The following is a 13489-nucleotide window of genomic DNA, read 5'->3' as shown; positions in this document are numbered from 1 at the left end:
CCCGGCTTTGCCCCTAGCTGGCCAGACGCACCCCGCCCCTAGGCTCAGCCACAAGGTAACATGGGGCAGCCCACTTCTCCTGTGGCTCAAAGCCCAGCCAGAGCCGCTCTCCTGGCAGCTCAGCTCCGCAGACCCCAGCAAGCGCCTTGCCTGTTTGAGCACGTCCTCAATGACCTCCTGGTACACCTCCTCAATGGCCATGCTGACGGCCTCCCGCTCGATCCCCCGCAGCAGCTTCCCCGAGTTCACCAGCTCCAGGAACTGCCAGACCGTCATGCCACCCTGCTGCTGGGGGTCCTGCGAAAGGTGGTCTTCCAGCTCACAGCAGTTCAGCTCCACATTCATGGCCATGCAGACCTTCTTCAGCAGGTACTCCACCTACCAGTGGAGGGAAAGCCATTTCCACCTGGGCCCCCCGAGACCTGGGAGCACCCCGTTTCCAGTGCAGGGATCCCCAGAGACTTTGGGCCACCCAGTGGATCCATGGGAACCCTCTTTTCCTTCTCAGGACACCCAGAGATCTGGAGGCAATCCTACTGTACTCCACCGACACTACTGTCACCCCCAAAACTCCCAGGGAGCTGGGGGCACCATCATTTCCAGCCCTGGGATGCAGGGGAACTACTATGCTCACTGAAAGGCAGTAGGAGAACCACTGTTTCCACCTGAGCCTAGCCTCCAGTAGCCCACCCCAAAATTGAAAGCAACCAAAAGTCAGTGAACAATTTTGAAAGTGTTGGCCTGTCATTTTACTAAGTACAGTTACCATTGCATTCAGTTTTATTCTGTGGGAAAGAATAAAGTTGGGACCATTGCTATTTCTGCCCCCTTTATCACCTGGCAATTACCTGATACGCACAAACAACTGCTGACAATTAAGGTGTGTCTAAACTGCATGGCTCCATCGACGGAGCCATGTAGATTAGGCTGATAGGCAAAGGGAAATGAAGCCGCGATTTAAATAATCGCGGCTTCATTTAAATTTACATGGCTGCCACACTGAGCCAACAAACAGCTGATCAGCTGTTTGTCAGCTCAGCGCGCTAGTCTGGACGCTCCCGCACCGACCTGAAAGCCCTTTATCGACTTCCCCGTTATGCCTTGTAGGATGAGGTTTACCGGGGAGGTCGATAAAGGGCTTTCATGTCGGCAGGGGAGCATCCAGACTAGCGAGCTGAGCCGACAAACAGCTGATCAGCTGTTTGTCAGCTCAGCGGGGCAGCCATTTAAATTTAAATGAAGCCACGATTATTTAAATCACGGCTTCATTTCCCTTTGCCCAACAAACAAATCTACATGGCTCCGTCGACCGAGCCATGTAGTCTAGATGTGGTATGCTTAGCCATGCAGTGGTATGCTTAAAGCATTTTAAATTTGGTCTCAGCATGCCACCACTAGGTTTCAGAGTTAACACATAATTTCAGCTGACTGGGTGAAACTCACACTGCTCAGATCTGACTATTTCAGGATGAACTGTTTACAGTAGCTTGCATTTGGGAAATGTGTTTTGCAATCATAAAGACTAGAAACTTACTTTTTAAGAAAAGTTTAAATCCTGCAGAAATCTGTCACGGGGGCTGGATTACTACCTCAAATGTGCTGCAGCTAGGGCATATGACAGGTGTCTCATACCAGTGTCATAATCTCAGTGTCAGCTGGGGATTTCTGGTCCCCCTTCTGGCTGTTACTAAGATCAGAGCAAGTTCCTATAAGATGCGGTGGGGGGGGGGGGGAGAGAAAGTCTCCCAGAAACTGGATCAAAAGGTCAGGAAATCACCTTGAAAATTTTAAAAAAGTAAATCAGAAAATAAAATGAACCAAAAGCCCTATCAGGAAGTTTTGGTTTTTGTTTGGTTGTTTTAACTGAGGGTTTCAGCCACCTCTCATCTTCTGAGGGTGGAAATACCTGCAGCCTAGGCATGAAGAGCCGCGTCTGACATCCATGCAAACCTGCTGAAGTTATTGTGGTTTAGTTGGGGTGCAACCCAGGGCACAGGACAGCTGCAGCCCCAGGTTTGGAGGTACACCCCTGCTCCCAACTGGCTACTACAGAGGAGAAGGGGGAGGCCCCCTTACACTGCCCCCTTTCCAAAAAGCAGGCGAAAGCCCCTAGGCAGCACCACTCAAACAGAAAGATGATTCAGTTTGTTAAGGCCTGTGGAACAGGAAATACCTCTCTTGGGGAACAGGAAGTGCGGTTGCTGCGTATGCATGCGCACAGCTCGGGTTTTTGCTGATCTCAAGGGGAGATGGAGCAAGAGCAGCAGCAAGACAGCTGCCAGCCGTTTGAGGTCATCCCCCGCAGCCTATCAGTGCGCAAGCCAGGCCAGACAATCCCTTTCTTGCAGGCCAGGATGCTGTTAGCTTTGGAGCCAGCATCCACAGGTTTCTTTTCCCAGCTGGGGGCTGTGCGGATTTGCAAACCACCTGTCGGGGACTAGTTCTCCACTGGGAGACCATAGAAACCTCCCTCTCTTCCTGCGGGCCTCGCGGAATTTAGAGATTATGATTAGCCGCTTTGGCCGAGCGGTTGGGATTCTTCGCCTTTCGTTAACCCTGGGGAGGCTTCGGGCGTGTGCCAAACGCCCACCTCTCCCCAACGGGCAGACTCCATTGCTCCGCAGCTGCTCACAAGGACCACAGCGCGGCCCGCGGGAGTCCAGCTGCCTCAACCTAATGGGTGCAGGAGATTTTACTCATCAGGGAAGCAAAATGATGAGAAACGTTCCCCCCACAGCACTCTGAGCTTAGGGGCGCCTGTGGCTTTCACTGTTCCGCGGGGGGCTTGTTGCTCCCTGTGTGTTTTGGACAGGAGGCAGCGCGAGGAAGGGCGGTTGACATGCCCGCAAAGGCCAGGCTGTAAGCCCCAGAGCGTGCGCAGCAGCAGTCCCAGGAGAGAAGCCGTAGCCCCATCCAGCCTCATTACAGACCTGGGGGCTTGAAGCCACCCACCTTGCAGCCTTCAGGCTCCCATACTTTGGGCTGAGAGTTTCTGCTGCTCACGTGGCCCCAGCGCATGGTACCAGCTGATCCTGGGCACAGATCAGGCAGATGCAGCGTGAGCATGCCAGGCCTGAATCCCCACCCTCCCAGCATCTCCTGCACCACGGAAGCCAGCAGGAGCAGACAGCAAGCGTCAGACATGGTTCTCCCCAGGCCTTGCCCTGCAAAGAGGGGTTGAAAATGCCTGCCCCTAGGGGTGCCTGGTGCAGGGAGAGCCACCCAGAGGGGCTTGTGGGAGCACCCCATTTAGCAAGTAAAATTCTGGCAGGGCAAGGGGGGTGTTGCAGCTCCCTGGAGCTACCTCAAGTCGCCTAGGCCTGTCCCCACGATGGAGGCAGGGGCCAGCTGAGCTGAACAGCCAGGGTAGCACACCATACAAGACAGCGGAGAAAACACATCGTCTCCTCGTGAACTTGCTCACGCCATGGGGCAAGCTGGTCCACGTGCTCGTGGGCAGAGGCCTGGGGAGGACGGTTGGCTTCCGCACGCTTGTGCCATGGTGAACATGCCGATCTAACCCACCTTTCTCCTGGCTCAGCAAGTGATTAGTGCAGGGGGCGCGGAACCTTTTCTGGATCAGGGGCCGCTGACCCACAGAAAAATCAGTCGGGGGCCGGGCACGAGTGAGAAGCCAAAAAACCCAGCCCCTCACTGAGGTGGCCCCGACTGAGAATCAGAAAGACGCTTCCCACATCCCCCTCGCACGTCAAAGCCTAGGGACACCCAGGCTAGTCGATTGTGTGCGCTCTGGAGGGGAGGGGCTGGAGTGCCAGCAGTGCCCTGAGCCTTGGGGGGCCCTATCCAGGCAAGCCGGGGGGCCCATTTGGCCCCCAGGCCTTAGGTTCCCCACTCCTGGCTTAGAGCCACTTCCCAGATCTGTGAGACAGCAGCCCGGTGAGGAACCAGCCCAGACACTTATGCAGTATCACCCCTCTTCTCGTGAGCCATCGCTGCACCCCTTCCTAGGGCGGCTGCATGAGCTGCCCCCAAGGCCTCGGTTTATGCGTGGGACAGGCAGAGCACAGGCAGCGTTGGCAGGAGCATCCTTCACCCCAGCCTCTCAGCCCAAGCAGGGAATTCAGTCTCTTCCACCCATTCAGCCATTGGCCTCACTGTTGGGACTGCCAGCAAACCCGGCACTACCTCACAGATGGAGGCTGCTGCAATCGATCTTCTGGTGTTTGATTTAGCGGGCCTAGTGAGGACCCGCTAAATCAAACGCTGAGGGCATCCCCATCTGCTCCTTGGGAAGAGTAAGGGAAGTCGACAGGAGTGTTTCCCCATCAACCTCCTGCTGTGGGGCTGGTGGGGAAACTCGAAACAAGGTACCGTTGACTCCAGCTGTGAAATTAACATAGCCGGAGTTGTGTCTCTTAATTCAAGCTCGTCCCTTAGTGTGGGTCTGACCTGGTGTCAATTATAATGGGGGGGGCAAGAGTTTGAGGGGTGACCTCCAGCCCCACTGAGACTGGTCTGAGGGGAAACAAACTAATTCCACCTGGCCAATGACACCTTTGCTCTGCACCAACCCAGGCTGGAATTGAACCGGCGCCATTGCGGGGGGAAAAGCTTGTGTTTTCCGGTACCAGCCTGTAGCACTATCCTTTGCTGTAACAATGCAAGGTAGTCATGAAAGAGGTGCCACTAGACCAGCTTGCATCAGTGTGTTATTTGTCAGTCCCGGGGGGAAGCTGGGGAACGGAGGGTGTGTGAAACAGACAAGAAGAAGAATTCCTACCTCATCTGGGACCATGACAAGAGGGTATTTGTCTTCAGAGAGGAAGTTAAAGAGACACCAGAGCTTGAAGGCGTCCTTATGGGACACGACGCTGTTCCCATTCCGGTCGGGCTTGTAATTCTTCTTTGCCGTCAACGTCCAGCACAGCTCATCAAAATCCTCCTTGACGAAAGCCCCTTCCTCCACCTGCAGTCACAGGCCAGGAGCCAGGGAGGGCGTTATAAAGCACTGGGCATAACACACCAGCCTACTACAGAGCCTGTCATCTCAGGAGTGCCAAGCGCTCTGCAGACCTGAAACCCCTTATCGCCCCCGGGAGGTAACACCCATATCATAGCTAGGAAACTGAGGCATGGAGAGGGGTTGCAACATGCCTGACATCACCCAGCATGTCACGGGAAGAGCGGGGACCCGAGTCCCAACTCCCAGGTCCTTGTTCTCCAAACAAAGCACGCTACCGGGAACCCAGCGGTCAGAGCAGTAGGGGCTCTGCTACAGAATTGCTGCCTTTCGGCCTGTTACTGATGCACCCACCACTGGAGAACCTGGGGCATCATGTCATGACACCCACCTTGTAAGTCTGCCAGGCTGACCCTTCCCTTGTCAGACAGACCTGGCCATTCTGCCATTTATGCCCAGTAACCGAAGGCAGCAGAAGATACATAACAGCCAATACCTGGCATGCACAGGCATTTCCATCCCTGGATTGCAAAGCTCTTTATGCAGTAGGGTTGGTCTCAGCTATCAGCATCCCCCTTTCACAGGTGGGGAAACTGAGGCACAGAGCAGGGGAATGACTCACTCTAGGTCACCCAGCTGTTCAGAAGCAGAGCCAGCTCACTGAGGTCCCAGTCCCAAACCTGATCCATCTGTCTCATGTTTCAACAGTTTCCAGGCATGGGAACTAGCCCTTGAGCACATGAATCTGAACATGACAGTGTCATAGAATCATAGAATCTCAGGGCTGGCAGAGACCTCAGGAGTCATCGAGTCCAGCCCCCTGCCCAAAGCAGGACCAATCCCAGCTCAATCATCCCAGCCAGGGCTGTGTCCAGCCAGGACTTAAAAACCTCTAGGGATGGAGATTCCACCCCCTCCCTAGGGAACCCATCCCAGTGCTTCACCACGCTCCAAGTGATATAGTTTTTCCTAATATCCAACCTAGACCTCCCCCACTGCAACTTGAGACCATTGCTCCTTGTTCTGCCGTCTGCCACCACTGAGAACAGCCTCTCTCCATCTTCTTTGGAACCCCCCTTCAGGAAGTTGAAGGCTGCTACCAAATCCCCCCTCACTCTTCTCTTCTGCAGACTAAACAGACCCAAATCCCTCAGCCCCTCCTCGTAAGTCATGTGCTCCAGCCCCCGAATCATTTTGGTAACCCTCTGCTAGACTCTTTCCAATGTGTTCACATCCTTTCTGTAGTGAGGGGCCCAGAATTGGACGCGATACTCCAGACGTGGCCTCACCAGTGACGAATAAAAGGGAATAATCACTTCTCTAAATCTGCTGGAAATGCTCCAACTAATCTGCCGTTAGTTTTCTTGGTTACGAGGGCACACTGTTGACTCATATCCAGCTTCTCGTCCACTGTAGTCCCCAGGTCCTTTTCTGCACAACTGTTGCTTAGCCAGTTGGTCCCCAGCCTGTAACAATGCTTGGGATTCTTCCGTCCCAAGTGCAGGACTCTATACCTGTCCTTGTTGAACCTCATCAGATTTCTTTTGGCCCTACCCTCCAATTTGTCTAAGTCACTCTGGACCCTATCCCTGCCCTCCAGGGTAATTACCTCTCCCCCTAGCTTAGTGTCATCTGCAAACTTGCTGAGGGTGCAATCCATCCCCTCATCCAGGTCATTAATAAAGATGTTGAACAAAACCAGTCCCAGAACTGATCCTTGGGGCACTCCTTTTGATACCAGCCGCCAACCTGACATCGAGCCATTGATCACTACCCATTGGGCCCGACAGACTACCCAGCTTTCTATCCATCTCACAGTGCATTTATCCAATCCGGACTCCCTTAACTTGCTGGCAAGAATACTCTGTCCAGGGGCTTTCACAGAGTTAATGAGCCAGTGATTACTTGAGAGCTCCCTGACACGCAGGGAATACCGTGACCGTGAGTACACAGGGCTCAATCAGATCTCAGCTCTGTAGCACTTTTTCTCCAGAAGGTACTTCACAAACTGTGTGCCCCCACTCCCAAGTCAACTGCCTCAGGATGCCCCCCAATAGCACAGCGCCAGGGTAGGGTGGGAGGGAACATTTGGGACTGTAAACACCAGTGTAATCCACTTACTCTTAGCAAACGCCCCCTTCCAATCTTTCATGGCCTGGAAGACAGAGCTGGGTTTTGAAACGTCTTCTCTGAAAGGCCCACCCACAAGAAACTCGGTGTAGTTACTCCTGATGGGCTGAGCAGGGCTGACCTAGTTAGGGCTCAACCCTGTGATTCCAGAGAGTCTTAGCAGGGCAATGAACAAGGTGTAGCTGTAAAATATTCCTCCACTGGGACTCCTGGGCGGAGACAGAGCCTGCGGCTCCCTCAGCTTCCCTGGTGCCGCTTCACTGCAGAGTAGGAGACCTCCAAGTCTTGGGCTAAATAGGTTTGTCAGCGAGTGGTCAGCGACCCGATCAGCATGAACTGGAGTATCGAGTACTCGCTTCCCCCCGCTTGCCACCGCTATGAGAGGCACCAAGGGGGGGCAGGAGACGGTGCCGGGGGGGAGCCGGCTTAAGAGCTGGTTCCCCCCAGCACCGGCTCCATGGTGCTGTCTGCCTCAGAGGCAACAACGGTGGGATAGGGGAGGCTGCTCCAGCGGTAGCCCCTGTCCGCATGAGTTCCCCCACTCTGTGGACAGGGACTGGTGCCACCAAGCAGCCCCAGTTGCCGGTGGCCTATGCTGGCCATGTGCAGGGGCTGCTGGACTCAGCGCGAGCTGGGACTGAGCAGTCCTGGCTCATGCCGCTCCAGGATGCTGCACCTCTGCATTTTAAATGTAGGAAGAGCCCGGCGGCTTTGGGAGCCAGCACAAGCTGGCACTGCTCAGCCCCAGCTCCAGCTGGCTCCTGGAGCTACCCCCATTGAGACTAGTCGATTAGTCGTGGAGTCGACACAAATTGTATTGACTACACTAAGGATGTTAAATATCGGTTCATTTACTAGTCGACAGGCACTTCCGCGTTCCTTCTTTGAAATGTACAGGAGCCCCAACGGGGGTTCTTGAGCATTTCAAAGTTGGAATTCCGCCTGCAGCCCGAGCCAGCCTGAGAACTCTTGTGCATTTCAAAGCGGAGGAGCCCGCATGGAGTCTAGAGTCAGCAGGACTTCCCATTGGCCCCGGACCGCATGTGGGTGCCAGCTGTGAAAGTCCTTTCACAACCCAGCTCTTGTCCTGAGTCCTGAGCTGACCCTGGCTCCGTGTGGCATTTCAAAGCGGAAGCTCCCGCATGGAGCCTGGGGTCAGCGGAGGACTCAAAGTCCCCCACTGACCTCAGGCTCCATGCAGCAATACCGCTTTGAAATGCCACACAGAGCCGGAGTCAGCTCAGGACTCCACAGCTGATCCCAGGCGCCGCATGGCATTTCCACGGAACCTAGGATCAGCTGGGGACTGCCCAGCTGACTCCAGGTTCTGCGGAAATGCCACATGGAGCCCAAGGTTAGGTAGGGAGTGACCCCCAGCTCCACGCGGTGCTACCTCTTTGAAACACCGCAGTGGCGTTTCAAAGGGGCAGCACTGCACAGAGCCAAGGATCAGCTGTGTGGTGCTGCCCCCTTGAAATGCTGCCATGGGCTCCTTACCAGGCTCCGTGCGGCACTGCTGCTTTGAAGTACCCCATCCTCCCACCCTTCGCTGCCTCTATCTGATAGAGGCAGCAAGGGGGGGGGGGCGACTATCCGATAAGCATTTGCTTATTGAACAGCCAACTAGTCCTTAACATCCTTAGACTACAGCATTAGCGAGATAGCTGCAATTTAACATCCGTAGGGCTAAGAGCTCCACGTGTGGACAGCTGACAACATTGGAGACTAGGGGTGTTTCCCAGCAGAGGTTTCGACCACTATGGCCCCCGCTCCAAGCCCCAGCAACGTGCTTCGCTGTGCTGATTCCTTTTGGTGAGATGCTGACACATGGGGCTACGTGTGCACGGCTTGGCTTCTTTTCCTAGCTGCAGCTACGAATAGGCCAAGGCACATCCTAGGCGGGCAACCTCCCCTACTGAACAGCGGGCACACCCTGTCCTGCACAGGGTGACACACCCTGAGCTAAGGGGGAAGCACACAGGGACTGGCAAACAACACTGAACCTCTGAGCCCCGGTTCGGTTCTGACTTGCCAAGCGCAGTCACCTACTCCTGGCTAGCGGAGTGTCCTGTTCCAGCACTAGACTAAAGAAGGGGGCCCCGCCGAGCACAGTGAAGAAAATTGCTTGTAACTTTTCCTCTCCCCGCATGCCCAGAGGAAGCAGCCCAGAGAGCAACAAGTCACAGCGACTCGGTTCAAGAAACAACTTTGCCTTTGAGCTACAAGGAAACCCCAAATACCTGTCGCTTGAGGTGTCAACTGCTATTTTTGTCCTCCCTGACAAACCACCAAATAGGGCAAAAAAAAAATCCCACTCAAGGAGAAAGGACTGAGCTTTCCTGCTGGGTTTTCCACCTCCGGGAGTCAGAGCTACGCTCCCCTTCCTGGAAACACTGACTCACCCTCGGCAGGAGGTGGCGGAGTGGAAGGGGTGACTGTTTGCAAAGAGCAGCCAGTACCATTCGGCGTTTGCCTGTCTTTTGAACTCCCCCTCCCCCGGCAATGGGGTGGAAAGGCCTGGAGCCGGGTGGACAAAGCGGCCACCGGCGGGGTGAGTGGGAGGGGACGGGGTGATGTTTTACCTGGATGGCAACATGCATCACGGGGGTAAATTAAGGCCTCAGGCTGTTCTCAGGGTAACCCCCCGCCCGGTTCCTAGCCAGGTCAGTTCCTCTGAGGCTGTGAATCTGTTACAGCCTTGTTTAGGAAGCTTCATTTCAAGCTGGAGCCATTGGTGCTTTTAGCTCTGGAGGTCTCCAGCCGGCCACGATGGCGGCCGTCAGACACCGACTCCTCAATCCCATCCCAATGGTGCTTCCCAAGGAGAAGACATCTAAGTCCACAAAGGGGGGTGCCCTAAAGGGAGAGGAGAGGAGTGAAATGCCACCAGCCCCCAAGCAGGGGGGAGTGAGGAGAAAGCAAAGGGGCTTACCTTATCCAGGATGTATTTGTTCAAGTAGGGCATGTAGCCCTGGCTCGACACCGGCCCATCGTCATCGTCCCGGAAATGCTCCTCCAGCGCCACTGGGTCGTGGGGGATACGCAGCACCGTGTACAGGTTGTGAGAGAGCACCTGGTGGGGGAAATAAAAACAGATGCGCTCTGCAGCTTCCCCACATGGCAACGAGCCGACGGCTCCCACCAGGCGCACATGGACAACGGCCAGCCGGCGCTGACCAAGCTAACCAGCAGGGCCTGAGCCTGGCTTACTGGCTGGGCTAGTTACTGCTTTAAGAGCGGGGTGTTTGCTGGGCCTGCTTGCAGGCTGAGTGGCTGGAGGGAAGTGTCTGAGAACCAGCGCAGAACAAAGTGGAGTGAGTTGGACCCTTAGGGAGCAGCCTGCTTCTCCCTCTGGCTTCCGTCCTTGTGTGTTTTGGTTCTGACCGGTAAGAGATGAAGACTCGTTATAGTGTAGCTTTCGCGCTAACGTCTCTGTTTATATGCTGTGAACGCAACACGCGTCTGCCTCATCTAGGCATCCTCATGCTCCCACAAGCCGTCAGTGATGTGCTAATTGTGTAACAACGGAGTCCCCCAAAGTACCCCAGTTTAGCCTGGGATAAACTCCCTGTTCCAAAGGTACGGCTGTGAGCGGCAGCGCGACGATAGGGGGCATCCCAGTGTTTATTTCTCCATTTAAAGCAAATTAATTTTTCATGGCTACAGTGAAAGGCGGGGACCCAGAACCACAGAGCGAACAAACAGTTATTAGGGTGCCCTTAGAACTTGTCCCTGAAAATCCTCTGAGCATATTGATAGCGATGTTCATTTGGTGCCATTTGAATCGGGGGCCGGAATTCCTCCCCCACAAGTTGTTACTTTGCAATTCAATTTTGGCTCTTTTGAAGAATGGCGGGGGGGGGCATTCTTTCGAGATACTTTGAGGAGATTCTGTACCTGTGCAGACCTACCCAGTGGGCTATGACTAAGACCCTCTTGATGCTGCAACAATACAAACACCAGCAGGACAGGAAAAGCTGGGCCACAATGCCGTTCTTCTTAGTTTGGTATGTGCTGCCTAGATGCTATGGTGATGGGCATGTTAGTATAACCTACGTGGCTCCTGGGTGTGGTGTTCTCTCCTGTCTAGTGGCACCAAAACCACTGAGAGGGAGATTAATGAGTCTGCTGTGCAGCCTTAACTAAGAGGCATGTGGCTTTTTTAGCTCATGCAGCAGAGCGGGGGGGGGGGGGGACAACAATTTCTGCAGGGGGGCCACCTCCAGAATTTTGATACATTAAGGGAGGGAGTTTGGGTGCAGGAGGGAGCTTTGGGCAGGGGATTGCAGCATAGGAGAGGGTGCAGGGTCTATGGGGAGTTGGGTGCAGGAGGGCATTTTGATATGGGGCAGGGAGTATGAGGTGCAGAGTCTGGGAAGTGCTTACCATAGGGGGCTCCCAACCAGCAGTGCAATGGGGCACACAGGCAGATTGCCTGCATGCCACGGTGGCCCCACGCTACTTAAAGCAACTGGCTTTCATAGAATCCCAGGGCTGACAGAGACCTCAGGAGTCATCAAGTCCAGCCCCCTGCCCAAAGCAGAGCCAATCCCAACTAAATCAACCCAGCCAGGGCTTTGTCAGGCTGGGACTTAAAAACCTCTAGGGATGGAGATTCCACCCTCTCCCTAGGGAACCCATCCCAGTGCTTCACCACCCTCCTAGGGAAATCGTTTTTCCTAATATCCAACCTAGACCTCTCCACTGTAACTTGAGACCATTGCTCCTTGTTCTGCCATTTTTCACCACTGAAAACAGCCTCTCTCTATCTTTGGAACTTCCCTTCAGGAAGTTGAAGGCTGCTCTCAAATCCCCCCTCACTCTTCTCTTCTGCAGACTAAACAAACCCAAATCGCTCAGCCACTCCTCATAAGTGATGTGCTCCAGCCCCCTCATCATTTTGGTCGCCTCCGCTGGACCCTCTCCAATGTGTCCACATCCTTCCTGTAGTGGGTCTCCAGAACAGGACACAGTACTCCAGATGTGGCCTCCCCAAAGCTGAAAAAGGGGCATAATGGCTGATGCTGGCAAATGTGTCTCTGCATAGCTCTTGGTGGGGGGAGGAGGCAGTGGGTCTCCGTCTGCTGCCCACACCCGCAAGTATCCACATCTGCATCTCCTAACGGCTGGAAAGCAACCAATGGGGAGCTGTGAGGATGGTGCAGGGGGGTGAGGCCCCATAGCGCTCCCAGCTCTTAAAGGGCATAGAGACACGTTTGCTAGCAGCAGCTGGACGCTTCTAGGAGCAGCACAGCTGGGACCATAGCCGACAGCCTGCCTGGACCCCCTGCTGAGCCATGGGACCTTTAGAGGCCTCAGGGCCATGGCAGGCTAAAGGAAAATGTTTGGCCAGCCAGATCAGATGCATAGGCCGTATTTTGCCCGTCCCTGCAGCAGAGTCTCATGCATTTTGCTCCAGAGGACCCAGGTTCGACCACGCTCACCGATGACCGGTGTCTGTTGGCGTTACATTTGCAACTCCTAGGCAAATGGACTTTGCAGCAAATATGGATAAATCCCTAAACATCCTGTGCATGTTAACTCCAATGAAACACATCACTTGCTTTGCATGTTTGTTTTCTGGGAGGGTTCCAATTCACACCGGACACTATTTGCACCACAAACCATGCACTGATGCAAAAAAGAAAAGTATTCAACCAACCAGGGAAGAGAACCATACCATGTGACCTCAGCCACCAATAAAGGTTGCCAGGTGTCCGGTTTTCTACCGGACAGTCTGGTTTTTGGGCCCTCTGCCTGGTAAAAAAAAAATCCAGAAAATACGGGACATGTGCAATGTCTGGTATTTCCTGGTTTTCTACCTGGGCGCCAGGCGAGACCTGGCGGGGGCGGGGGGAGTGGCTGGGAGGCGGGGTGCGATCGGCACTGGGAGCCATGGTTGTGTGCGAGGAGGAGGGGCAGTGCGGTCCGTGCTCCTGCGCGCTGGTCAAGCGTGTGGTGGAGCTGCAGGCAGACTGACTCACGCAGGACGGGAGCACCCTGAAATCTGCACAGCCCGGGTCAATCTTGCTCCCTGCTGGCTGATTCGCTCCCCCGCCCCCCTCCTAGCCAACTGGTTGGCTGATTCTCCCCGACTTCTGCTCCCGGTCTAATCAAGACTAATCAAAGCAGCTCGGATTCCAAATTTCAAAGCTTCAAAAAGAAGGCGGGAGGAGAGTTTCAGCCACAGCCTTTGTGGGGGGAATTGCAGACAATCTCATGCTGCCTGCAGACAACACACAGATCTCTTTGCAAGACAGACACACGCAGAGCGTCCGTAGGTGGCAGGCAGCACGGAAGAGCTTAGGGCAGCAACGGGCTACCTAGCCTAGTGGTCACACGAGGGGCCCTCCTTCATCTCAGCGTGAGATTGTCGTACCCAAGACGCTGTCCCAGGATAGGGCCTAGAATTTGGGGGATGCCAATTGAACCGGAGCA

The 13489-nt window shown here is 54.6% G+C and overlaps 1 protein-coding gene across 2 annotated transcripts in view; it reads right to left on the bottom strand.

Moving 5' to 3' along the window:
- DEF6 (DEF6 guanine nucleotide exchange factor) overlaps positions 1-13489 on the bottom strand; it is a 49086-nt gene that overhangs the window by 16014 nt on the left and 19583 nt on the right. For both annotated transcript variants that reach the window (XM_075910414.2, XM_075910415.2), the window contains exons 2-4: positions 9984-10124; positions 4742-4927; positions 151-378 (exon numbers count right to left, since the gene is read on the bottom strand). In XM_075910414.2, coding sequence (XP_075766529.1) covers positions 151-378; positions 4742-4927; positions 9984-10124 — 555 coding nt within the window. The remainder of the gene's footprint in view (positions 1-150; positions 379-4741; positions 4928-9983; positions 10125-13489) is intronic.

This window comes from Pelodiscus sinensis, chromosome 27 (assembly GCF_052426305.1).
Source record: "Pelodiscus sinensis isolate ZL-2025 chromosome 27, ASM5242630v1, whole genome shotgun sequence".
In the NCBI taxonomy this organism is placed as follows: Eukaryota; Metazoa; Chordata; order Testudines; family Trionychidae; genus Pelodiscus; species Pelodiscus sinensis.
This window is presented reverse-complemented; position numbering and strand designations above follow the sequence as displayed.